Source organism: Motacilla alba, chromosome 20 (genome assembly GCF_015832195.1).
Source record: "Motacilla alba alba isolate MOTALB_02 chromosome 20, Motacilla_alba_V1.0_pri, whole genome shotgun sequence".
Taxonomy (NCBI): Eukaryota; Metazoa; Chordata; class Aves; order Passeriformes; family Motacillidae; genus Motacilla; species Motacilla alba.
The window spans coordinates 8,716,466-8,740,203 of NC_052035.1; the positions used below are offsets into that span (position 1 = coordinate 8,716,466).

Here is a 23,738-nt window from a genome sequence, read left to right on the forward strand (position 1 = left end):
CACCACGTCTCGAGCAGCTCTGATTCAGTAAGAGCTGCAGTTGGGGTGAGCTCTGTTTCACTTTGCCTGCTGAACTCAGAACAGGCACTTGGTGCTTCTTCATGATCTAGCGGAACCTCATGGAATCACAGAATCGCCTGAGTTAGGAGAGAGCCACAAGGATCATTGAGTCCAACTCCATGCCCTGCACAGGACACCCCAACAATCCCATCATGTGCCTGAAAGTGTTGTCCAAATGCTCCTTGAGCTCTGGCAGCCTTAGGACTGTGACCACTGCCCTGGGGAGCTTTAGTGCCCAACCACCCTCTGGGGGGAAGAACCTTTTCCTAATATCCAACATAACACATCCCATGACACAGCTCCAGATGTTCCCTCAGGTCCTGTCCCTGGTCATACACAGAGATCAGTGACTGCCCCTCCACCTCCCTCAGGAGGAAGCTGCAGACCCTGACAGTTTCTTCCCTCAGTCTCCTCCAGGCTGAACAAACCAAGTGACCTCAGCTGCTCCTCATATGGCTTTCCCTCCAGATCCTTCATCATCCTTGTGCAGCTTCTTTGGACACTCTATAATAGCTTTGGTTTCCCTTCAGGCAGGAGGAACTGCCTCTACTCTGGCACCAAGTCGTCATTTGGATTGAAGGTGTGGTATTCTTGATCTCCCACCACTGCCCGTGGCATCTCCCCTCCCAGGATTGTCGTCTTGAAGGGTCACAAATCCTTCTAGGCACCCATGGGAAGTGACAAAGAATGGCTCAGTTCAAGAAAACCAGAGAAAAAATTTATTATTGTTCTTTATAAAATATCTCCAATAAGTTATATAGGCAAATATTTAAATTAAAATAAATTAACTCCGCTCTATGCTGGGACACGTGACTGCCCATAAAGTCAAACTAGGATTTACGTTTCTCTGAAAAAATATGCCCTAGATCTCCGATGTAAGATTTGAAAAAAATATCTATGCTTGGTGAGAGGAAGGAGAAATCTGCACTGGACAGAGGGGTTAAGGTGCCGTGCTGAAGCTGCCTGGTGCCAGTGGCACCTCCACATCCAGCTAAGTGCTAAGAGCATCCTCATCGTCGCTCCAGTCAGGAGGAGCGTCCGTCCCGAAGTACCGATCTCCAAAATTCCCTGTGGGGGGACAGAGAGTCAGAGTGCAGCACTGTGGGGGCCTTGAGACCCATCCTGATGCCTGTCCTCATCACAGCAGGCAAGGGGACCAGAGCGGGTTTATCTGACAGCTTGAACAGCAGGAAAACTCGAGTGGCAGCAAAACTGGAGCAGCCTGTAGGCTGGTTTACCACCCAGTGGAAGGTGTTTCCTGGCACAGCAGAGGTGAGGACAGAACACAGCAAGCTTATTTTGGGTGAACTTGTGGAAGGTGGCAGTTCAGGGAAGGAGGTGGGGACAAGGCTGCTCCAGCTGTCCCAGTCTGACTTCTCTGCCTGGGGCTGGAGGAGGCTCATGGCATGTGGAATGGCTCCTGTTTCTGACAAGGCGATGGCTGCCCCGCAGCCCCCAGAACCAGCATGGCGATCCTGACACCCAGCTGGCAACAGGACCCATGAGGGGCAGTGGGGCTCTGGTAATGTAAGGCCAGACCTAAACTGCTGCTGACAACCATGTCCTCTCCCCACCAGAAGCAGTAAAAATCCCTTCACCACAAGTCCTTCCTAGCAGGACACTCACCGATGCCGGGGATTATCCGAAAGAGGTCATTCACCTTCTTGTCCACAGCCGTGGTGATGATCTTCACCCGGGGGAACGCATAGGCCACCGAGTGGACACCCATCTCTGCCATGAGCAGGGAGAGCAGGAAGATCTTGTCCTCTGGGACATCATGATCCTACAGGAAATGCACAGGGATAGCTCAGGGTGAGTTACCCCAGCCTGTGCTGTGCACCCTGACACCCTCCTTCCCGCAGAGGAGCCAGTTCCAGGCACATCCCCTCAGCATGGCTGTGGCTGGTGCTTTGCAGGTTGCTCCAGAGCAAAGCCCCTGCCTGACCCGTCCGTACCAGCAGCACCCTCACTGCCATCATGGCTGCAGCGCCCGTGGAGACCGTGCAGTCCATCAGGATGACGTGGTCTTCGCTGATGTCCTTCGGCAGCCGCAGGTAGTGGAGCTGGGTGCAGGAAAGAGAGACAGCTTAGAGGCTGCAGGCAAATGGAGCAGCCTGAGCCCTTCTCTTTGAGGAGTGAAGGATCCCTCCTGCCCCTCTGGCCCAGGACCCTGGCTGTCAGCTCAGAGCCAGCACAAACCAGCCCCTGTGTGCACAAGCCTGCTGGCAAAGCCCACTGGAGCAGCTTCCAAAGCACTCAACCCTGCCAAGACAAACTCCTGTGTCACTGAAGGGCTGTCCGGAAACACCTGAGCCACGGCCCCACCCCACACACGGGTTAACACCAGGAGATGTCCTCAGCAGTCCAGGGCTTTACCTCTGGCTCGCCGGTGTTGCAGTTGGTCTGGATGAGGATGGTGCCGATGCGGACGTCCTTGCACACCGCGCGCAGCGCCGGCTCCATGGTCTCTCCCGCTCGCAGGATGGACACGCCGGTGATCTGCAGCACACGGCCGGGGTGGGTGCACGGGGTAGGAGCTGCCACCACCCCACACTGGGTCTCAGCAGCAGGGGACTCTAATGGGCAATCTAAAAGCACATCCCTTCCAAGAGGGCTGCACCACTCCCGCTCCACCCTCAGTGAGAGGGCATGAGTGGCACAGTGACGCTGCTGGTGGCACCCTTGGTCACCAACCTGCCTTTCCTGGTGGTACAGGGTGTCATACTCATGATAGCAGGCACCAAACCCAGCCTGATAGCAGCCGGGGCTTCCAGTGCACCCCCACGAGGCAGGTCTCAATGGTTTCCACTTACTTGCTTCCCACTGTATGTCCTCCCTTCGTAGTCATGTCCTTGAGGGGTCTGGACTGTGCAACTCTACAAAAAACATGGAAGAAGAGTTACCAGGGGCTCTGATGTGGCTCTCACAGGAACCCTGGAGTCAGCAAGCCTCAGGGGCTGGACGCTTGGACACCAAGGCTGGACAAAGAACTGTCACCCAGAGCCACAGCATTGCTCCATGGCCTTGGGGAGTCCTGGAGCTTTTTAATCCGAGGGTCCATGGGGAAGGTTGGAGGAGCAGCACCAGGACTGCCCCGGCTCCCCAGCAGTTGAAGGTTAGGAATCAGAGAGGAAACCCAGCACCTACAGCCTTGAACCCACCTGGAACGGGAGCAGGGAGAGCGCGTGCTCAATCAGCAACCGCATCAACCTTTTGGAGTAGAAAATGAACTCGTCTCTGCTGGTCTCCTTGTTTCTAGAGGGGAGGGAAAGGCAACGTCAGCTCTGGACCAAAATGTGTCCCAGGAGATGCTGGCAAAGGTCTGGCAGTCCCTGCCCCTTCCTGGATCTTGTTTGCACCAACTGAACCTGAAACTGTGCTGTCTGTTTCAAGGTAAAAAGCAGAAAAACTGTTGGCAAGATCACTGAGCAGTAACTGCACAGCTCCTCTATGCAGGGGCCACCACCATCTGCCCTGTCTTGTGTCCCCAAGCCATACTGACAGCAAAAGTGGGATTGGGAAGCCCAAAGACAGGCCAGCCCATCCCATCAACAGCTGAGCCCCATCCCACCCCAAGAGCCACAGCAGGGGCTTTACCTGATGATGGTGTGCATGCCCCTCACCTGAGGGGTGCTCTTCAGCACACTGAGGGTCTGAGGAAGGGGGTGGCACTGGTGGGCAGAGGCCAGGGCAGCCCTGAAAACCAAACACATGGTCAGAAGGTCTGGGGAAGGCTCCCCAAAGGCTGGAGCACAGCACACGGCCAGAGCCATCCTCCCAGATGTCATCTCACACTGCAAACACACACAGAGGCCATCCAGCTGAGCTGAGTGAGCAGCCAGCCCTGCCTGGTCGCTGCCATGGCAAAGGGACCTGCACCCACAAACCAGGGCCACTGGAGTTAGGGTGACCTTGCAGCCCAAGGACCTGCCCTTCCTGCTGGACAGCTCACCCAGGACCATAGAATGGTTTGGGTTGGAAAGGACTTTAAAGACCATCTTGTTCCAGCCCTGTGCCATGGGCAGGGACACCTTCCACTAGACCAGGTTAATCCAAGCCTCATCCAACCTGGCCTTGAACACTTCCAGGGATGGGGCAGCCACAGCTTCTCTGAAGGTGGCTGGCCCATCTTGGTTTCCACTGTTTGGGAAGGAAGTAGAAAATGAAACCAAAACCTTCTCCTATTCCAGAGTCTCATCTATTGATGGATCTTGGACTCATGGGGTGAGGAGGCTGTGGTTGTCTCTGACCTACAAGTGCCAGATGCCACGAGGAATTGGACAGGCAGCCAGGCTGGCAGCGCTGGCACATATCTGGAATGTGACTATTTTAGAGACCACTTGGCCCATTCCAAATTGGGAACAGCTTCAAGACTTTATGGCTGAGCAGGACTGGCTCTGTGTGACTCATTCCACATAACGAATAGGGCTGGGAGCTATTCTGGGATCAAGGGAACACCATTCACGGGGAAGCGCACAATGGAGCCCCATTAGTCACTTCTCCCTGTGAGAGTGGCAGTAATGAGAAGAAGGTCACATTTGGCTTCCACAAGGCTGGGCAGGATGGACAAGGAACTTTGTCTGGGAGGAGGGCTGGGGTTGGAAAGCCACACGTCAGATCACACACGTGCCAGCGGCTGCATCCGGCAAAAACCACAGAGATGTCAGGGAGGCAGAGAAGAGAGCAAATGAAAGCACTGCATGATTAAGGTTTCAAATCAAGCAGAAACCTGGATTAATGGCACACAAAGGCACGCAAGCAGAGAGGAAGACAGAGAAGATGGATAGGCATGGAGGAGGGCAGAGCTTGAGGCCTCCATCCACACAGCCATCTCCTGGTCTTGGCCAACCAACACCAAATGAGACATTCCCAAGGCCTGTGGGTACTTAAGGGCTCCTTCTTGCTTTACCAGCTCCACTCCTCTGTAGCAGCCAAGAGCCCCATGCAGGGAACACTCCAGGACAGCTGGCAGCCATGCAGAGAGCATGGCTGGGTTGTGGTTCCCCCATGGGCTTGCCTGCTGTGTGCAGACCCCATTGCTGGGTGGGACAAGCAGCCCTCAAGGCCCCGGCCCTGCTGTCAGTGAAGCGAGCTCACTCTGTTAGTTGCTGTCCCACGGGTTAGAAGCCCTTGGAGATGCTCCCTACTGGCAGCACCCACAGCTCTGCCCCCACAGCCCTCCCTTCCCTCCCCCTGCCAGAGCTGGCCTGGGGATAGATCCTGGGGGCACAGCCCTGCCTAAACCCCTCTCAGCCCCTGGGATGCCAACATGTGGTGGTGAGAGCCTTGGGCAGCATGGGCACCATGCTGGTGCTGGCATGGGGGCTGCCAGCTCACCTGCTTTATGGGGCAGAGACAGGCCCCCAACACAGAGCCACTCACCCACACATGGCCTTGGCTGGGTTTGCCCAGGTGACAAACTGCTGTTGCCTAAACCAGAGGAGCTGTTTGGGTCATCTCCCATCACCACAGCTCACCAAGGAGCACAGGATTGAGCTTGCCACTGGCACTTTTCCCCTCCATCACTTCCAGGTCCATGTGACAGCATCCCACCATGCCAGTGGAATGGGCAGCCCCTCTCTGGTCACAGTGTGACCTGACTCCTGCTCCCTGCCACAGATACCAAGGGTTCTCCAACCTCCATGAGCAGTGGGAACACCTCCCCAGCATCCTGAGCTGTCAACAGACCCCCAGGAAATGCTGTCAGCATTCTGTCACCAAGTTTTCCCCACCTTCCTTCAACACCCATGCGGTGTGGGGACAGGGAGGTCTGGATACCGCCCTGCTTGGAAGCCACTCAGTGTTGTGAGGGTCTCCCCATGGTGCTTTCTGGGGAAACAGGTCCCATTTTTGGGATAAAGCTTCTCTTTCAAGTGCCCCCACCTCTGTCCGGCCCACACAGCCCCAGCAAAGCAGGACCCCATGAGCTGTGTGCCCCAAGATGCCCTGCTCGGGTTAGTGAGGCAGCTCACCCTGCACAGCCCTCGCCCACTCCCCGCCGTTAGTCACAACCAAAACACTGCCATAAGCGTTTGTCTCCTCACATATCCCAGCGCAGCTTCCTCTGGTCACCCGGTGGGAGGGACGTTCAGGGGAGACAAGACAGGAGACACCAGAGTTTAAGAGGAGAGGGACAAACATGACATGAAACAGAGGAGAAAGCACTGTCATTAGTCAGAGGGGGAAAGAAATCCCCTAATTCATCAAGGGCTCTTTGACCTGCCCGGTGCCTGGGCCAGCACTGTGCAGACACAACACTCCTCCCTTGGTGACCAAGGCATGTCACCACTGCTCTCCACGGCACTGCCTCCACTCCTGGCTCCATGAGGGAAAAGAACTGTCTGCTCTCACTGTCCTGGAGCCACAGCAGGGACACTGTCCCACCTGTGTCCCAGGCAGTACCACACTGCAATGGTGGCTCCTGGAGTTTGGAGTGACGTAGAACCATAGAATGCTAGAATGATTTGGATGAGAAGGAACCTTAAAGATCAGCTCATTCCACCCTCCTTGCCATGGGCAGGGACACCTTCCACTAGACCAGGTTGCTCCAAGCCCCATCCAGCTTGGTTCTCAACACTTCCAGGGCTCAAGCAAAGCCCTCACTGAGGGCTCCAATGCAAGCTCAGAGCAAGCACGGGCACTCAAGGCCAAAAATCTTTGTCCAACCTAAAAATCCTTCATCCAACCTGCCCTGCTCCCAGGCAAAATGCTTGTGGACTCCCAGGGGTGTCCCCCTCCTGCATGATGAAGATCTCCAAGCCTTGGAGAACACTGAAAGCCAAGAGCACTGGAAATGTGGAGAGAAACCTGGCTCTGCACAGAACATCATCACCTGCAGGGACAACTGTCCTTCCCCTGGGCTCACCGTGTCTGGAGAGGGCCTGCAGGCTGAGGGAAGAGCTCACTCAGCCCTTCCAGCAGCCACCCACCATGTCACCCCCTGCCCATCCTGGGAGGGAAGGAGGGACTGTGATGCCTCCTGTCCCTCCCTGCCAACACCAGACTGTGACACAGGAACATCCAGATGGGCAGCCATGAGCACGTCAAGAAAATGTCTTATTTTGGAAATTTATTTTTTCCCCCGAGAACAAAAACTTTAAAGGGAAAATAAAATGGAAAGAAGAAAGAGAGAGAGAGAGAGAGAAAGGGGTGACCATCTCCCAGGAAGGCTTCAGGGAGCATCCTTGGCTCTTTGTGGAACATGCTATCGAGCAGGAAGCAGACAAGAGACATCCAGCTACAAAGGAGATGATGCAGTCAAGGCATTTCAAACACGTACACGGCTGCCTTTCAGGGCTGACATTTCAAACAAGGGCTATTAAACTGCGCCACGGGTTGATATTTAAAGACACAATTGGCAAAGGGCACGCCAAGCTGATCGGGGCCTTGGGGGTGGGGAATATTGATTGGCGAGGGGAACGGGCTGGAAAGAGCACCGGCTCCAGGAGCGGGGCTGGATGCTGAGAGCGTGGCAGGAGGGATGGAGAACAGGCTGGGCTGGGAGCACCGTGCCTCAGCATGGGCTGGCTGCTGCAGCTCCTGCTGCCAGGCTCCAGGAGGAACACCCACCTGGGAGTGCTGGTATGGAACCACATCTCCAGCATGAGCACAGTCCAACAGGGGGGAAGCTGGATAAGAAATGTTCTAAGAATGCTAAGGTCCAACCTGTGCTCTGAGGGATTAACTGGGAAGGCAAGCATGCCCCTCAGCAGCCAGTAGTTCCAGAATGAAAACAAGCCTTGCACGTCCAAGGAAAGCACCACTTGCTTTAAACTCCCCAGAATTCACCCATCTGAGTGGGGAAAGGCACTCCCTGAGTGTCCCTGTCCCAGCCAGTCACTTGGCCAGGAGAGGCAGCCCTGGAGCACAAGGACCTCAGAGACACCTGGGACTGGGGCCAGATCTGAGCATTCAGGTTTATCCTACCCGCACAAAGCCCTCCCTGTGTCCCCACCACTGCCAAACAGCAGTGACTTCAGAATAACCGTGACATTTAGATGGAGCCATTCCAGACAAGAGGATGGGGAGCTGTTTGTGATGAAAAGCCCGGGTCTGCCAGGCACATCGCACTCCATGTGACTCTCCATCCACCCCACTCCTCTTGCAGAGACACAGCAGGGCTGGGGGCAACCACAGCAGCAGTAAAGCACTGGGGCTCCAGCAGTGGCAACAGATTTGGGTTTTTGCAGGAATTTTTTTCCAGATTTTCTGTCAAAGGCATAGATGGAAGCCTTAAACAGAACATAAAACCGCCTGTGGGTGTGGTGACCACTGAGGTGTTTCTGGAGGTCAGAGTTACCTTCCCAAACTTGCTATCATAAACCTTCTAATACTTTATGGATATATTAAATACCCAATTTTTAAGTGCAGAAGAATATCACTTGTACTGAACAACCCTTCAATTAAAGAAGAGAAAGGGAATTTTATGTGTGTTTAAATATCTATCTGTCTCTATATACACATATCTATTTGCACACATATTAGTCTCCTTTCTAATGTTATTTCTGCCATTATTAAAGCCACAAATTTCTCTTCATACTAAAAAGCACTTTCCCACCTGGACTCCAGACACAGGGGAAAGCTTATGTGTCTGTATGGAAATATCAGGCCCCAGGGTGTTAAACAAGCAAAGGGAAATAAAATAAAACATCCACTTGTCTAGTCTAGGAAGTGACTGGCTGAGGCAGAAATAAGTAAAGCAGAGCCTTTTCCATGTTCATCTCAGTTATTTTAAAAGCTCATTGTATGCCAAATGTAAATCTCAAGGTTACTGGAGTTGAGTATCTCTGTGAATGATGGAGATCTAAATGGAAACCCATCTTCAGTAATGCATTTCCTCTACTCCCTGAAAGAATACCTGAAAGCCTAGGTGGCTTCTTAATGGAAGCAGGAGAGCTGAGGCCCATCTGGGGCCCCACGCTGAAGAGGTTAAGTAATTCAGCATATATGTTATAGCATCCACCTGCAGATACTGAGAATTTAGAAATCCTGCTGGACTTAGGCAGCAGGGTTTTCTCAGTCTTCCAGAAAAGGCTCTGCATCCTCCAGAAGCTGTGGGAAAGCTGGTACCTCTGGCCATGTGAAGCTGCTGTGCTCCTCTGGGTGCCTCTAGGCAGATCCCTGCGTACAGCGAGGGGTCCAGGGCTCCCACCACCCTCAAGATCACAGACTGGCTTGGGCTGGGAGGGACCTCAAAGACCATCTTATTCCAACCCCATGCTAAAGGCAGGGACACCTTCCCCTGTCCCAGGGTGCTCCAAGCCCTCTCCAGCCTGGCCTTGGACACTTCCAGAGATGGGGCAGCCACAGCTTCTCTGGGCAACCTGTGCCAGGGCCTCAGCACCCTCACAGGAAGAATGTCTGCCTATTACCCAACGTAAATTTCTCCTCCTTTAGTTTAAAACTGTTCCCCCTCATCCTATCCCTATCTGCCTATTTAAAAAGTCACTCTCCACCCTTTTTTCAAGATGCTTTGACTAAACTAATAATTGGTGTTTAATGACCTTTAATCATCAGGGATGGAGAGCAGCTCTGAAAATCATTCATTTTAGAGGATGAAGAGAAATAAAAGAGAATCTCAGGATGCAAAGCCTCCCCTCCTGCAGAGACTGGGGATCCCCAGGTACAAACCTGGCCCTGTCCCAGCCTCAGGGGTCTGCACTCAGGCTGGCAGTACCTCCCTGGGGAGCAGCCCTGTCCCTGCCATCCCAAAGCCAAGGTGGCCTTTTGTCACCATGGAGGTGACAAGGCCGTGCACTACACGAGCTGCTGGTCCCGCCGCGGGTCGGGGTGAGGCCAAGCAGTGCCTGGCATTGGAAATGCCTCGGCTGCACAGACAGGACAGAGTGAGGGCTCTTACCTGACACTGAGTTCACGCTGCGGCAGCAACACAAAGACACAACGCAACCGGTATTAAGCATTGTCAACACCAGGGTCGTTTCAAGATAAAAAAAAAGGAAAAATAGGAGTATTTTCCTGAATTCACATGCAGCCTTTTGCCCTTCTTCCCCTCCCCAGGTCAGGAAAGCCCTCCCCAAGCCAACCCCTTGCCTGGCTCACAGTGGCACCCCGGGGGTGCTGGTGGTATTCCCTGGCTGGATCCCAGGAGCTGGGGGGAAACAGCCATTCCCCTTTCCTGGACTCTGCCTCAGGGCTGGGTGCCCTTCTCAGCCTGGCACCAGCAGAGATGCTGGGGCTTCAATCCTTCCTGTGACCGAGGGTTTAGAAACCACCTTCCCAACCAGAGTTTGGTGCTGGGAATTCAGGCAAACAGGTACTCCAGGAGGAAGAAACTGCTAAGACACCTTTGCAAGAGCAGTCCCTCCTGAGCAGGCATGGGAAGCTGGATGCCAAGGCCTGCCAGCTCCCATCCCAGGGCTGAGCAGTTCCTGCCACCTGAGAGCTCCAAAAAAGACTTGAAAGAATCAAGCCCTTTACTTTCCAGTGCATCTATATCCAGGTCACACTCCCTGCACTTCCCAGGACATCATTCTGAGCATTTCCATGACTGAAACATCACCAAAGCTACAACTGTGGGGTGGGAGGAGACTCTGCTGCTCGGGGACAGCAACACAAAATGCCATCAGTTCATTGCAGAGTCCCAAACCACTGGTCAGGACTGGCCTAGGACCAACAGGAGAAGACTTAAAGCCAGCAGTGGGGAAGTGATGGAGCATGTGCCTGGATTGGGGCTCAAATGTGACAAGACTTTGAGTTTTGAAGCCCAGGAGCTGCACGCAGCACAGAAGAGGAGAAGTGGGCTCCTGACTGCAAAGACAGTGCAGCAGTGTCTGCATGGAGGGAAGAGGAGAAGCCCAAGAGCAGTGGAGGGTTTGGGGCAATGCTGGCCCTGGGAGGGCTGCAGGCAGGGATCACATCCCTTAGATCACGGGAGGGTGACTGGTTTGTCCCCTCATGCCTTGCTGTCCCAGGGAGGGAAGGAAGCTGCAGCTGGACCACAGCTGGCAGAGGAGCCAGGACCAGCCAGAGCACAGGGAGAGGGCAGTCTCCTTCACTAGACTGAGGAGAGGGCTGGGAGGAGTTCACAGGAACTCCCACACCTGGAGCACAGGAGAAGCCAGGTCGTTCCCACCTGGGCACCCAGAGCACAGCTCCCTGCCAGGCAAGGCTGCGAGCCCCTCCCCACCCACGGACCGGGCAGCTCTCACCTCTTCCAGCTGGCTGTGGACGTGCTGAACAATCAGGTCGATGGCCACAGTGTTTCCACTCCCTGGAGTGAGCCAAAAGCAAAAGAATCACAGAATCAGGACTGTAAAGGTTGGAAAAGCCCTCCAAGATCATTGAGTCCAACCATTAAATCAGCACTGCCAAGCCCACCACTAAACCATGTCTGTTAGGGCTACACCTGGGGTTAGGGCTCAGGAAACCACAAAGCCCAGCGCTCCAGGGACTCTGCAGCCACAAAAGGCATGCCAAGGGGAACACAGGACTGCCACACCGTGGCTCCCCCCACATCTGTCTGCTTGGCACCAGCCTTACCCCCAGGAGGGTCCTACTGCTCCGCCTAGGCTGAGGGTTACTCCTGGGGTTAGGGGTCAGAAAAGCCCAAAGCGCAGAGCTGAGGGCAGTGGGCTGGGTGCCACTGAGGACTGTACCTCGGGGCACAACGATGTCTGCCAGCCTCATGGTGGGCTGGATGTACTGGTCAAAGGCAGGCTTGACAAACTTGTTGTACTGCTTGATGACCCCCTCGATGTCCCGGCCTCGCTCGCTGATGTCCCTGCGCAGGCGGCGCACCAGGCGGATGTCCGAGTCCGTGTCCACAAATATCTTCAGATCTAAGAGCTGAAAGGAGAGGGGAGGGGACAAATCCCACCTGGTCAGCTGTGGGACTCAACCCACCTTCTCCTGCTGCCCCAAGCGGGGCTGAGCCCAGCCCAGCACGTGGTTAACAGGGCCTGGCTCTGCTCTGCTCCAGCCTGAGTGGAGCTTTTCCATGGAACCTGGCTGGTGCTGCTGTGAGCCCCCTGCTGCCACCTTATTCTCGTGTCCCCTGAGACCTGTCCTGCTCCAAACTCTGTCCCTACTGCTAACCAGCTCCAACCCTTCGCTGGATGTTATTTAAGAGCGAGGAGGAGATGAGGAGTTACTGTCCGTGACACACACCAAGCACTGGCTTCTTAATCAAAGAATCCTTGGATGGTTTGAATTGGAAGGGACTTTAAAGATCATCTCATTTCAAGCCTCTCCCACAGGCAGGGAATTAATGCTGGAAAGGAGCCCAGCACAGCAGGGCAGCTCATGACTCTGTCCTTAACTGCAAGAGGCAGGAGTGGGGATGCTGAGTGGAGTCTCCTGGGGGATTCACCCGGCTGTCCACTGGAGGTCATCCTTGCTCCAGGAAAGTGCAACCCCCGCTCTCACTTGGCAGGGGAGGAAACTTTTCAGACAGAGCTTGGCTAAGTCTGTGTATGGCTCACTGCCTGCTGCAGCATTTGTCTGCAAAGATGCTCTGAGGGATGGAGACAAGCTGAGAGAGCTGTACAGCCTGGAGAGCAGTAGGCTCTGGAGAAACCTTAGAGCCCCTTCCAGTATCCAAAGAAGCTCCAAGAGAACTGGAGAGGGACTTTGCACAAATGCTTGATGGCAGAACAAGGAGAAGTGGCTTCACAATGCCAGAGGGAAGGGTTAGATGGGAAGGGTTAGAGGAAATTTGTCCCTGTGAAGGTGCTGAGGCCCTGGCACAGGGTGCCCAGAGAAGCTGTGGCTGTCTCATCCCTGAAAGTGTCCAAGGCCAGGCTGGAGAGGGCTTGGAGCAACCTGGTCTAATGAAAGGTGTCCCTGCCCACGGCAGGGGGTGGAACAAGATGAGCTTTAAGGTCCTTTCCAACCCAAACCATTCTGTGATCCTATGATATACCCAAATAATCCCCAAGAGAGCCTGAAGTGCTGGATGATTCCATGCTAGGAACACCAGGCTCTGTGCAGTAGAAGTTCAGCAGACTTTGCCTCTGGCTGTGCAAGCTGCAGTGTGGAGGTGGGCTACTTCTAGTTGTGTTTATGCACCAGCTGAGTTTGAGGCACTTGCTGAAACACTTGACCTCTGCCAGGGGCTCCTCCCCGGCTGCTGAGAGTCAAAGCCTATTTCTCCTACCTGGGAAAGTAATGCAGCATCTGGTATAACCTGGAAGAGAAGGTAGCCTCCCTGCTGCAGGACCTCAGGAGACAGTATCCTCCCACCATCTCTCCCTGGAACTGCTTCAAAACCTTTCCTCACCTTCAGGAGCTCCTTGTCTGCAAATGCCATGATGCCTTCAAAGATAATCACATTGGCGCCATACAGCGTTTTCTGCGGAGTCAAAATGGATGTGGTTAGGCACAGAACATCTGTTCAGAGGTGCCCTGTCCCAGGGAATCTCTCTGGGTTGTGACTGTGACAGCTCACCCAAAAAACACACCCGGAGCCAGGCACAGAGCAGAGGGTGACAGCACCAATCAGACTGCAAGGGCCAGGGGCTGGAGGGCTCCAGCTGGCTCCCCCTCTGTCCTGCCCAGGCCATCCCCCACCTTGTCCCACCCCCTCAGTGTCCCATACCCATTCCTTCTTCCGGCTGTGGGTGGTGAAGTCGTAGATGGGGATCTTGACACTCTTGCCTTGCTTCAGCTTCTTCAGGGTGGCGATGATGAGGTCGAAGTCAAAGGCGTCGGGGTGGTCAAAGTTGAAGTCGTTGCTGGCTGCCTGCTCCTGCTGCTGCTTGGTCAGCACCTGCCACAGAGCACAGCTTGGGCCACATGGCTGGGCAGTTCCCGCCCCACTGCCGTGCCCAGTCACCTCTTCCCTGCCCCACAAGGGCCACTGGAAGGGAAAACCACATGGCTGCCCCTAAATCTACAACATGTTTCCTTAGCAGGGGTTACCACAAAATCCCAGATTGGTATGGGTTGGAAGGGACCTTAAAACTCATCTCATTCCAACCCCCTGTCATAGGCAGGGACACCTTCCAAATTTGCAGGTTGCTCTAGGCCCTGTCCAACCTGGCTTTGAGCACTTCCAGGAAGGGGACAGCCACAGCTTCTCCGGGGAATGGCAAATCGAGGAGCCTGGCCAGGCCAACAGGGCTGCAGCCTCACCTTGTAGAAGGAGTCCATGGACAGCAGAACCACCCACGGGACATCAAGGGCTTCAATGATCATGGTGGCCACTGTGGTCTTCCCAGAGGCGCTGCCTCCTCCCAGGCCTGCCAGGGAAAAGGTGATGAAGGCACCAACCCCAGGCACAGCCCTTCCCACCACAGGCTGGAGCCCAGGTCCTGCGCTGTTGCACTAAGCTGGGGGGCCTCCAAAGAGGGAAGTCACAGGCACTCCCAGAGACTATCCTGGAAAATGTCAAATGGCATGTTCTGGAACTGCCAGCAACATGCCCAGCAAAAGCTGGGAGACCCACTGTTAGATGGTTATGTAACATGGGGAGTGCTGCATGGGAACCAGTCCAGACTGAATCGCTAGGAACTTGTGACAGCCCAGGCAACAGGAGCTGAGGGAACAAGAAGCAGAGTGGTGTCTCCTACACCCCATCACCCCCCCTGCACACTCTCAGGTTCAGCCCACCCAGCCAACGCAGGACTAACCACAGGGACTGCCCCTGCTCCTGCCCAGGCTGGAGCCAACCTCCAATTTCCAAGGAGGTGGTGGGGCAGGCCTGCCAGTGAGATCTCCAGGAGAGCCACGGGGCAGGTGGCACGGATGCAGAGGAGACCTACCTATGACAAAGGCCTCCTTGGACTGTGTGCCGTGCTCGTTGTACCAGGGTGGCCTGCCTGCTGTGTAGATGGTCCTTTTGCTGGTGCGCAGCAGCGGGGGCTCCGACTTGCACTGGCTGGTGGTCCTCTTGCGGGGGGGCTTGGTGGAGCCCACGGCGGGATACAGCCTGTCCAGGGACTCAGCACTGCTGCTGCTGGGTGGGGAGAGGAAGGGGCACGATTACCCCGGTGGGGAAGGACACACATGCCTGGTGTGTGGGAGTGGGGTCTGGGTTGTACAGGTGAAGGATGGGACAGCCAAGCACAGCCCCGCTGCAGCACTGCCAGCACCCACACCTCTGTGAGCCACAGCCACAGACAACACCCAGGAACTCTCCCACAGAAGCAACTCGAACCTGGAAGAGGTGCCGTGCAAATATCCATGCCTAAAGTCCTGCTGTCTGAGAAATGTCTGCATGAAGTAAATCCCCCAGTGAGCTCTCAAAGCATTGAGGGGTGTGTTCCAGGGGGCAACAACCCACCCTGGTGTGCCCAGGGACCTTTCTTGGGGATAAGAAACAAACACACGGGTTACAGCACAACCATCCTCAACCTCCCATCCCCAATCCCTTTCCTCTCCCCACTCTGAGTGCTCCACTCACACCCAAGACCTAGTTCTCCCGAGCTTCTGTCCTGAAGCCCCCAGGGACAAGCCTTCAAGCTGGGCAGAGCCATCAGCTTTGCCTTGGGAACTGAGACAGCTCTGAGCTCACCCAAAGCCCTGGAGCTGCTGAACACTCTCCCTTATCTTCCCTGCTAGAGAGGGAGAGGAACAAGGCACCCTCCAGAGCCCTTTCCAGCTTGGCAGGAGGAGAGCTGTGGCCGGGAAGCGATAAGTGGCCTCTGGCCAGGAGATAAGCTGCAGCCGCTGCCTGGCCAGCTAAGGGACAGGGAGGATTATTTATACCAGTGCCTGCTCCTCCCTGCTCCTGTTCTGCTGCCCCAGAGCGATGTCTGCTCCCTGGGAGAAAGTGCAAAGGGCTCTCCTGGCTCTTGCTGTTCCTCTCCCCAGCCATGACTGGGCTGGAAGGGAAATCAAGAGATCTGGGCACCACTGGCTCCAAGCCGCCACTGTTTGGTACAGCCCAGCCGAGCCAGCAGGGCTTTGCTGCTGCTCTGTTATGGCTTGCTGTTGAAAGGGCTTAAACTGCAGGGCTTTACAGATTTTGGGTTGATTTTAAGCTGTTTCGGTATGACGATTAATTCCCTTCCCTCTCCCAGCCCTTTTTAGAACAATTTTAGATAAAGATCAAAATTTCAGAAGGGCCATCTGTGTGTGAAGTGACACGGGCAACCCCCACCCCTGCCTGGCAAACAAAAACCCCTGGGCATGGCAGGATCCCCCTGGGCATGGCGGGATCCCCCTGGCAAACCCCCTGGGCATGGCAGGACACCCACAGCACACCATCCCTACCTCTGGCACATCTCTGCGGAGCAGGCAAGGGGATAGCAATTTGCCTGGCTTTGCTGAACTCCTGCTAACAAAAGGCAGGCTGCAGCTCCTGCCCCTGTGACAGGACCTCTCCCACCAATGTCCACCTGAAGCTGTGCGCTCATGGAGCTCCCCACAAGAGCTCAGGCCACCAGCACCCCATCCCTGGCCAGAGCCCATCAGCACACACAGCCAGGTCCAAGCACTGCCAGCTCAGGCTCAGCCAGGAGCCCAAAACACCCCAACTACGACTCTTCAAAAGCAACCTCAGGAGATGACACCCATCAGGAAACCTTCTGGGGCGCCTTCCTGTGAAAAAAAGGCTCCTTCCACGAGGAGAAGCAAAGCCAGGTGGAATGTCTGGGTCTCGTCTCCTGCGGGCGATGCTGCAGCAGCCGCTACCCAGCGGTGCTACTCCCAGAGGGGGGCTGACAGCAGCCACTGGTGCTGGGACATAAACAACGTCACTTGGGCTGGATGAAAGCAGAGGTGACACAAACACAGTTGTTTATCACAGGAGGAAGCGGCTCCTTTCATCCGCATCCCAGCCCCTCTCCTGGGACCGCGCTGGCTCCGGAGCCGGGCTGCTCGGCTGCTTCTCCTCTGGGATTGCACGTCAGTCTCCATGAGACAGGCGAGCCTGGGGGGCTGCTCTGCCCCTTGGTGTCACGCAGCACCAAGCTCTGCTGTGCCAGCCTGCAGATCCTGACCCAGGCCACCATTCCCAAAGCGACTCCGAGCTGGACGAGGCTCTGTTTTTCAGCAAGGCTGAGCTCTGCTCCCACCAGCAACAACATCACCCAGCTCCTAGCAGGGAGGAAGAGGCTTGGACTCCAACAGCTCCACCAGTGCCCAGAATTACAGCCACAGCCCCAGCTTGCTTTGCAATCGTCTCTCCACTCTGCTCTCCAGGGTGCCTGCAGCACACCCAGGGTGCTGGCACAGAGGGGACATTGCTGCAGGATGCAGGGACATGCCCTTGGGAGAGGAGTGCAGCCATCTCCCCCCTGCACACCCGGGGCTGCTCTGGGATGCAGCACCTGAATCCCACCCCAAGAGTTAGTGTCCTGCCCTATCTCATGCCAATAATTCTGGACTTTCACTAAAATTCTACACATTTGTATCAGTATCATCTAAACCTGTACATCTATGGCCCCTCTATATCTGTATCTTCTACAGGCAGATGATATTTTACACCTCTCAAATCCACAATTCCCATGATTTATTTGGGAGAAGTATGGCTGTGGGACTGTAGGGCTGTCCTGGAGTTCCCCAAAGGTCATGCCTTTTCTCCTAATGTTACACTTCAAGATTTGTAGATGTTTTGAGTGGCTGCCTTTGCCAGGAAGGGGCTCTTCTTGCTCCAGTCAGGTCAGCTGATCTCAGCCATCTCCACTGGCCATTCCTCCCTATTTTTTTACAGAAATTCCCTGCAGCAGTGCTGAAGCCCCTGCAATGCCCTGTACCCACAAGGTGAAGCCCCCAGAGAATGGGACTCTGTTTTGAGCTGGAGCCAATGCCACTGCTCTGCCCAGAGGAGGGTCCTTGTCCCACACAGACCCTCCCCAGCAGAGCAAACCCCTGGGGTGCCAAAGCCACACAGATAGGAAAGGAAACAGCACCTGGGCTTGGCAACCCCTCTCCTGCCAAGCCTTCCTGGAGGGCTTGGCTGCCACCAGGTCTCTCCAGGCTGTCCCCAGCTTTTAGGGATGCTTCTGCCTTCCCTGCAGGTGCTGCATCCTTGCTAGAGCATTGCAGGAGAATGAATTACAGGCAACCTTGCACCTTACAAGCCACAGCTGAGCCTTGCCCTTAATGGGTCACAGCCATGACCCATAAGGATGAGTGGTTAGCTGGCTGGGGGAGGTCTGACCAAAGCAGAGAGGGAATTGCTGCTGTGAGCTCAGTCTGAGCCTGCAGTCGGGTTTGCAGGGGAAGCCCACAGTGGGAGCCTGCTGTAGTCAGAGTCAGTGTAGTCAAAGTCTGTTGGCTGAGCCGTGATGAAGAACAAACCAGGACCCTGGCACACGCTGATGAACCAGAGTGTGTGTCTCAGCTCATTTCTATCTCTAATGTGAGGTCTGCAGTGACCCAGAGGAAACCTGGGGGGTCCTGCTCCTGAGAAGGGCTCTCCACCTCTGCTGTTGTGCCAGCACAAAGGAAGGAAGCATTTTGCTTCTGCTCAGCGCAAGCACAGGTTCACTGTCACAGCTCTCCTTCCCACTGTGCTCCCATTGCCATCCCTGTGCCCCGTGCCCAGGCTCTGCATCCCACTGCCTTCAGAGACCCCTGACCACCCTGCACCCATGCTGGGCTGGCAGAGCAAAGGCAGCAGGTCCCAAAAGCCCCCACAGCAGCAAGGAAAGATGGCACAGCCCCAAACCTGAACTTGGCAGCAGACAGGAGAGCGTGTCCTGGGCTCTGCAGCCCGTAAACAATCCACTGACTGAGCTCCCAGCCCTATGGACCCCCCAGCAGCCCCCCACAGCCTGCTGAGGTGCCTGGCTGGCTGCAGCCACGTCCCGAGGGAAGCCGATCTTTCCAGACAGGAATTGGGGCTGAGGGACTGGGACAGGAGCCACCAAGAGTTCACTCCAGCAAACAAACAGAGGAAAACCAGCAAATTCCACCCAAAACCAAAGCAAAACTCACCCGCCATCTGGCCCAAGGGCCCAGCAGCCGGAGATGCGGACGCTGGAGAAGGCTGGGGGGCTGCTCATGTCCCCGTGCCGCCCGCCCAGGGGTGATCCTGGACTGAGGATGTCCCCCCTGTCCCTGTCCACACTTCAGCTCCTGTCCCACAACCTCTGGCACTACCAGGGTGAGGGAGGCGCTATGCCAGCAGGGCTCCCAGGGGGATTCTTGGGGCACAGAGCCATGTAGGGAGTGTCCCCCTGGAATGGGCACCCAAGGGTCCCGAGAGGCCGGGGTGAGGCAGAGCCCCGGCAGAGCTGGGGGGCTGGAAGATGGCGCAGGAGAAGGGAGCAGAGCAGGGGGAGTGTCTGTGCCCGGGAGCTGCGAGGCGGTCAGCAGCATAAGAGGATAGCTTAACCTCCAGATTACGTTCATTACCTGATATTAATAGCACTGGCTTGATTAAAGAAAAAGAGGGGGGCTGGGGATGAGGTGACACCTCCCCTCACCGCCCCCAGCACAGGCAATAAACACCAGCCCCAGTGCCTCTGCTCCTGGGACTGGGGGCGCTCGGCTGTCCCGGACTGTGGGCTCAGCAGGGAGGGCACCTGGAGAGTGACATCCACATCCCCCGGCACTGGTGAGTTCCCAGGGACTTCCCCACACCACTGGGGAGGGGGCTGCAGGGGGCAGGAGGGGATGACCCCAGGGCAGGGGGTATCCAGCCATCACCCTTCATGCAGCTGGTGCAGCAGCTGGGGCTCGGGGCCAGGGGCTGCTGGCCATGTAGGGCTTTTTGGTCCACGACTCCCACCCCACTCCCTTGGCTCCCATCGAAGGGGGGGTCTGGCTGAGGGTCCCCCCTGGTCACTCAGCTTCCCCAAGAGCTGCCCCTCAGCCCTGGAGTAAACAAGTGGGTGAAACTCAACACCCCAGGGCTGCCGGTGGCTAAGAATAACATCCCGCTGGCCGTGCCCGGCCATCAGCTCCCTCAGCACCCCCCACCAGCTGCCCCTGCCCCCCCGGGCCAGCCAGCTCCTCTTCCAGCATCAGCCTCTCCAGGGAGGGCAGGGAGCCTGGGCAAACTGTGGGAAGCCCAGGGAGCCAGGAGGCTGCTGGAGGGCAGGACACGTGCCAAGGGTGGGAGATGTTGGGTACCACGGCAGGGGGGTCCAGGCCAGCCCCGGGCAGAGCAGCCCTCAGCCCACAGCCTCTGGCTGCCAAGGAAGGGAGGAGGTGGCACAGGGCACACCAGAGGGCAGCCAGGCTCTGCCAGGGGCACGGAGCACCCGGGCAAAGTCCCACGGCCACCAAGTGAGACGCCAGCATGGTGAGACAGGAGCTTGGCCCCTGCACACCACTGCTGAGGGGTTCCAGGGAGGGGCTCCCTCTTGCTTAGTACCAACACCTGGAGATGGGGCCAGAAATGGAAAAAGACCCTTTCCTCCTCCTCCTTGAGCCACCAAGGTTATTCCAGAGGCAGGGGAAACACACTGCCTCCCAGACTTGTCAGGAACCCCTCCTGCTCCTGCTCACCGATGGGACCTGCGGAGCATCATCTCAAAAGATGGAAACCTGATGGGAACCAGAAATGAGGGGCTGGTCCTGAGGTAGGGGACAGGTACAGGAGGGTTTTGGGGTAACCTGTCCCCAGCACGAGCCTCAGCTGCTGCCCCAAAGTCAGGGAAGTGAGCAATGATCAAAGGAACTTTTCCATCCCTGGTCTCTGCCTGGACTCCCCTCTCGCTGTAAAAGCTCTCTCAGAAGTTTAAAAATAAAATTCTCTTCCGGAGCCACTTCTGTTCCTTCTCATTAAAGAGGCAAAAAGCAAAGGGATGCGGGACACGGGTGAGGAGCCCTCGCCCAGGGATATTGTTCCTTATCGCCTGCTCCTGCTGCCACTTTTCCTGCCTTTGTTAAATGTCCAGGCCACAGGAGCAACTCTCCCAGCATCCCACCCACCATTCCCACTGGGCTCCCAGGTGGGACACCCTGGCTCCAAAGGCCAGCTGCGACTGAGCCTTCCTGCTGGCACAAATCTCTGCCTACCAAGCCCGTTCCCAGCTTCAGAGCTCTTGCACAAGTTAAAATTCCTGGGTTTTGGACTTTTTTCTTCCAGTGATTTTTAAGCAAATCCCTCCTCTAATGGCAGACTTAAAATATGGCAAAAGAGGAAAGCAGGCACAAAGGCCAGGATCCCTTTTCCTTCTGATGCTGGCAGCTGCTGGGTGGGTTTCCCCTGGGATTTAAGGATGGAAGCTGGACTGCATGTGGATTTTCCTTGTTTGGTCACAAGTACTGTCACTGGATTGGTGTAAGAGCTGCAGACACACCAAGCCCCCAGTGGAAGGATGCCTGTTCCCAGGAGAGGGTCCTGCTCCCAGATCCCATCCTGGGAGCAGCACCCACAGGAGCATGGAGGTCAAACGTGCTTCCTCCATCGATGAGTTGGGCTGGATCCATGCGCGCCAGCTCTTGGCTGGGCCTTCCCTGTCCAGGAAACAATCCCAAGAGATGAAGGAACACAGCCAAGGAATGGAGGAACATGTCCAAGGGATCAAGGAACCTGCCCATAGGACGGATGGACCTGCTTGAGGAATGAAGGAACCTGCCTGAGGGATGGAAGAACCCACACAAGGGATGGAGGGACCTGGCTGCCATCCCACTGTCACATGTCATGCCCATGCCCAATCTGGAACCCACGGAACATCATTCCCAGTTTACCCAGCCTTGTACCAAGCTCTGTCCTGGCTGGAGCCACCTGGAGCTGATGGTTCATCTCAGCAGCTCCACACCCAGGCTCTCCCTTCCAGCTCTGTTATGGTCTCTGCTCCCTCACCACAAAAGGACAAACATTTCCCTCTGCAAACCCAATTATCTGTTGCTATTTATACCAAGTGGGAGCCACAGTGGAGGGGCTCTGTTACACAACCCAGTTACTCATCCCTCACTTGGGCAGCACAACTCAGGGAGACTCCTTCCTCCCATCCTCATCCTCATCCTCACCCTCGTCCTCCCCGCTATCCACCACGGACTCACAGGAAGGGCAGAAGCAGCTGCCAGCAACGGGCTCAGCTGCTGGAACATGCAGGATGGGAACAGGAGGGACGGGAACAGGAGGGACAGGACAGGAGGGACGGGAACAAGAGGGATGGGAACAGGAGGCATGGGAACAGGAGGGACGGGAACAGGAGGGATTGGAACAGGAGGGATGCTTTGGCACTAACTCCAGGGTTGGTTTTTTGGCCCTGTGTGGTGTTGGTACCCTACAACCAGGGATACAGGGATGCTCCATCCCTGTAAGCTTTGCCACATCCCCAGACATCAGTGATGCTCCAAACGCAATTCCCAGATATTTGATGTTTGGGAACAATCAGTCCCCTGAGCTTTGTGCTGGAAAAGGGAGTGGAAAATAGAGGGGAAACATGAGTGTGTGTGTGTGCAGGGGGGCTGAGGGCGCTCACCCTGTATGGGGGTTTTGGGTGGAAAAGTTTAGGTTGTCCCACTCCTCATCTTGATGGAGAGTATGTATGTGCGAGCAAGCTTGGAAAATGGGAGGCTGTGGTTTATCTGCTGGGAAATTAAGGGCAAAAACCACAAAATAAGGCAAATAAGGGAAAAGGTAACAACATGAAAGGGAGGGGCAAAAAAGGATGAAAATAAACAAGGGATAAAGCGGGGGTGGGAAGAGATGGTTGGTGGGAAAGGCGAAGGGATTTCATGGAGCGATGGGCTCGGGGAGGCCCCACTCGCGGAAGTGGCATCGTGGGGGACGGGACCGGCACCGCAGCCCGGAGCGGGCGGCACAGCGGAACCGGGGCACCCGGGGCGCCGCGGGGCCCGTCCCGTCCCGGGGCGATTATCCCGGGGAGAAACAAGCGGGGTCTTACCTGTCGTGCGGCTCCACCGGAGCCCCCTCGGGCACCGGGGCCGCGGCCATGGTGCTGCGGGGAGAGGCGGAGCGGGCGGGGAGCGGCGGGGGCGGCGCTGCCGCGGGGATCCCCGGGACTTGTAGTGCGGGGCGGGAGGGAGCGGGAACGGGAGGGTGGGGTTTGGGGGGGATTTGGGCACCCACGGGTGCCCCGATGGGGCACGGAGGGGTGCTGTGGTCATGACTAAGAGCTGGGCGGGGAGATGGGTCTAGGCGGGCACGGCTGGGTGCTGCAGGGCACAGGGGGTGGGTTGTGGGGTGCGGGTGGGTGTTCGGAGGTATAGGGGGGTGTTTTGGGCATGGCTGGGTGCTGTGGGGCTCAGAGTGATGCTGTGGGTACCTGTGGGCGGCTCCGCAGTAGCATCCCTGCCCAAGACGCCGAGGGATGCAGCACGCAGCACCCCCCACCATCCTGCAGCTGGGGGAAAGCACGGTTCGGGTACCCCGGACTCTGACAATGTCGCTGGGCACTGGAAAGAGCTGGGAGGACCCCGGCCCCGTGGGGGTCGCGGGGCGCTGGCTGGGATGCGGTTTCACTCGGCACCATCCCGGGCGGGCCGCCCCGGGCTGAGGTTTGCGGTACCGCATGCTCGGGGCTGGGAGGCGAGCACCGCTCCGGGGTCCCCGCCCGTCCCTGGGAGGCGAGAGCGCCCGTGGGGAAGGGCTGCGCTCTCAGCCAGCAGCGAGAGCAGTCTAAATCTGTCCCTGCCTTGGGTTCGGAGCCAAAAAAGCCATTAGGGAGCAGAAGAGGATTTATTCCCACGCTGGGAGAGCCGGGGGGTGGCCCCGGGTCCCGCAGAGCTCCCCAGGGTGGAGAAGTCCTGGGCTGGATGTGGCCCCTGGGGCCAGGACACGCGGGATGCTGCTGATGGGATGGGCGGATTGGAAACAGCTTTAGGGGGATTTCTGCCATGGGAGTGGG

General features: G+C 56.4%; 1 protein-coding gene across 6 annotated transcripts; it reads right to left on the reverse strand.

Annotated features, from left to right (window-relative positions):
* Positions 1-756: 756 nt before the first annotated feature.
* On the reverse strand, positions 757-22,874 carry UCKL1 (uridine-cytidine kinase 1 like 1). 6 transcript variants are annotated; one of them, XM_038159149.1, is made up of 15 exons: positions 22,776-22,874; positions 14,781-14,974; positions 14,152-14,258; positions 13,616-13,786; positions 13,298-13,369; positions 11,676-11,865; positions 11,229-11,290; positions 6,105-6,124; positions 3,658-3,756; positions 3,222-3,315; positions 2,874-2,936; positions 2,437-2,559; positions 2,016-2,123; positions 1,687-1,843; positions 757-1,128 (listed from the first exon to the last, which is right to left on the reverse strand). In XM_038159149.1, exons 1-15 carry the CDS (start codon positions 22,823-22,825, stop codon positions 1,052-1,054), a joined length of 1,587 nt encoding a protein of 528 aa, XP_038015077.1. In that variant the 5' UTR covers positions 22,826-22,874; the 3' UTR covers positions 757-1,051. The 6 variants fall into 6 exon arrangements, with proteins under 6 accessions (XP_038015077.1, XP_038015078.1, XP_038015075.1 ...); XM_038159150.1 differs by having other exon boundaries at positions 14,781-14,971; positions 22,776-22,856; XM_038159147.1 differs by lacking the exon at positions 22,776-22,874 and adding an exon at positions 18,904-19,253 and having other exon boundaries at positions 14,781-14,971.
* Positions 22,875-23,738: the final 864 nt, after the last annotated feature.

Bases quoted from the DNA above. Each gene is read 5' to 3' on its own strand.
- UCKL1 (XM_038159145.1), bottom strand. From the start codon at position 18,971: ATGAGCAGCCCCCCAGCCTTCTCCAGCGTCCGCATCTCCGGCTGCTGG. The intron at 14,975-18,903 runs GTGAGTTTTGCT...CTCCCCACCCAG, and splicing joins GCCCTTGGGCCAGATGGCGG to CAGCAGCAGTGCTGAGTCCC. The intron at 1,129-1,686 runs GTGAGTGTCCTG...GTCCCCCCACAG, and splicing joins TCGGATAATCCCCGGCATCG to GGAATTTTGGAGATCGGTAC.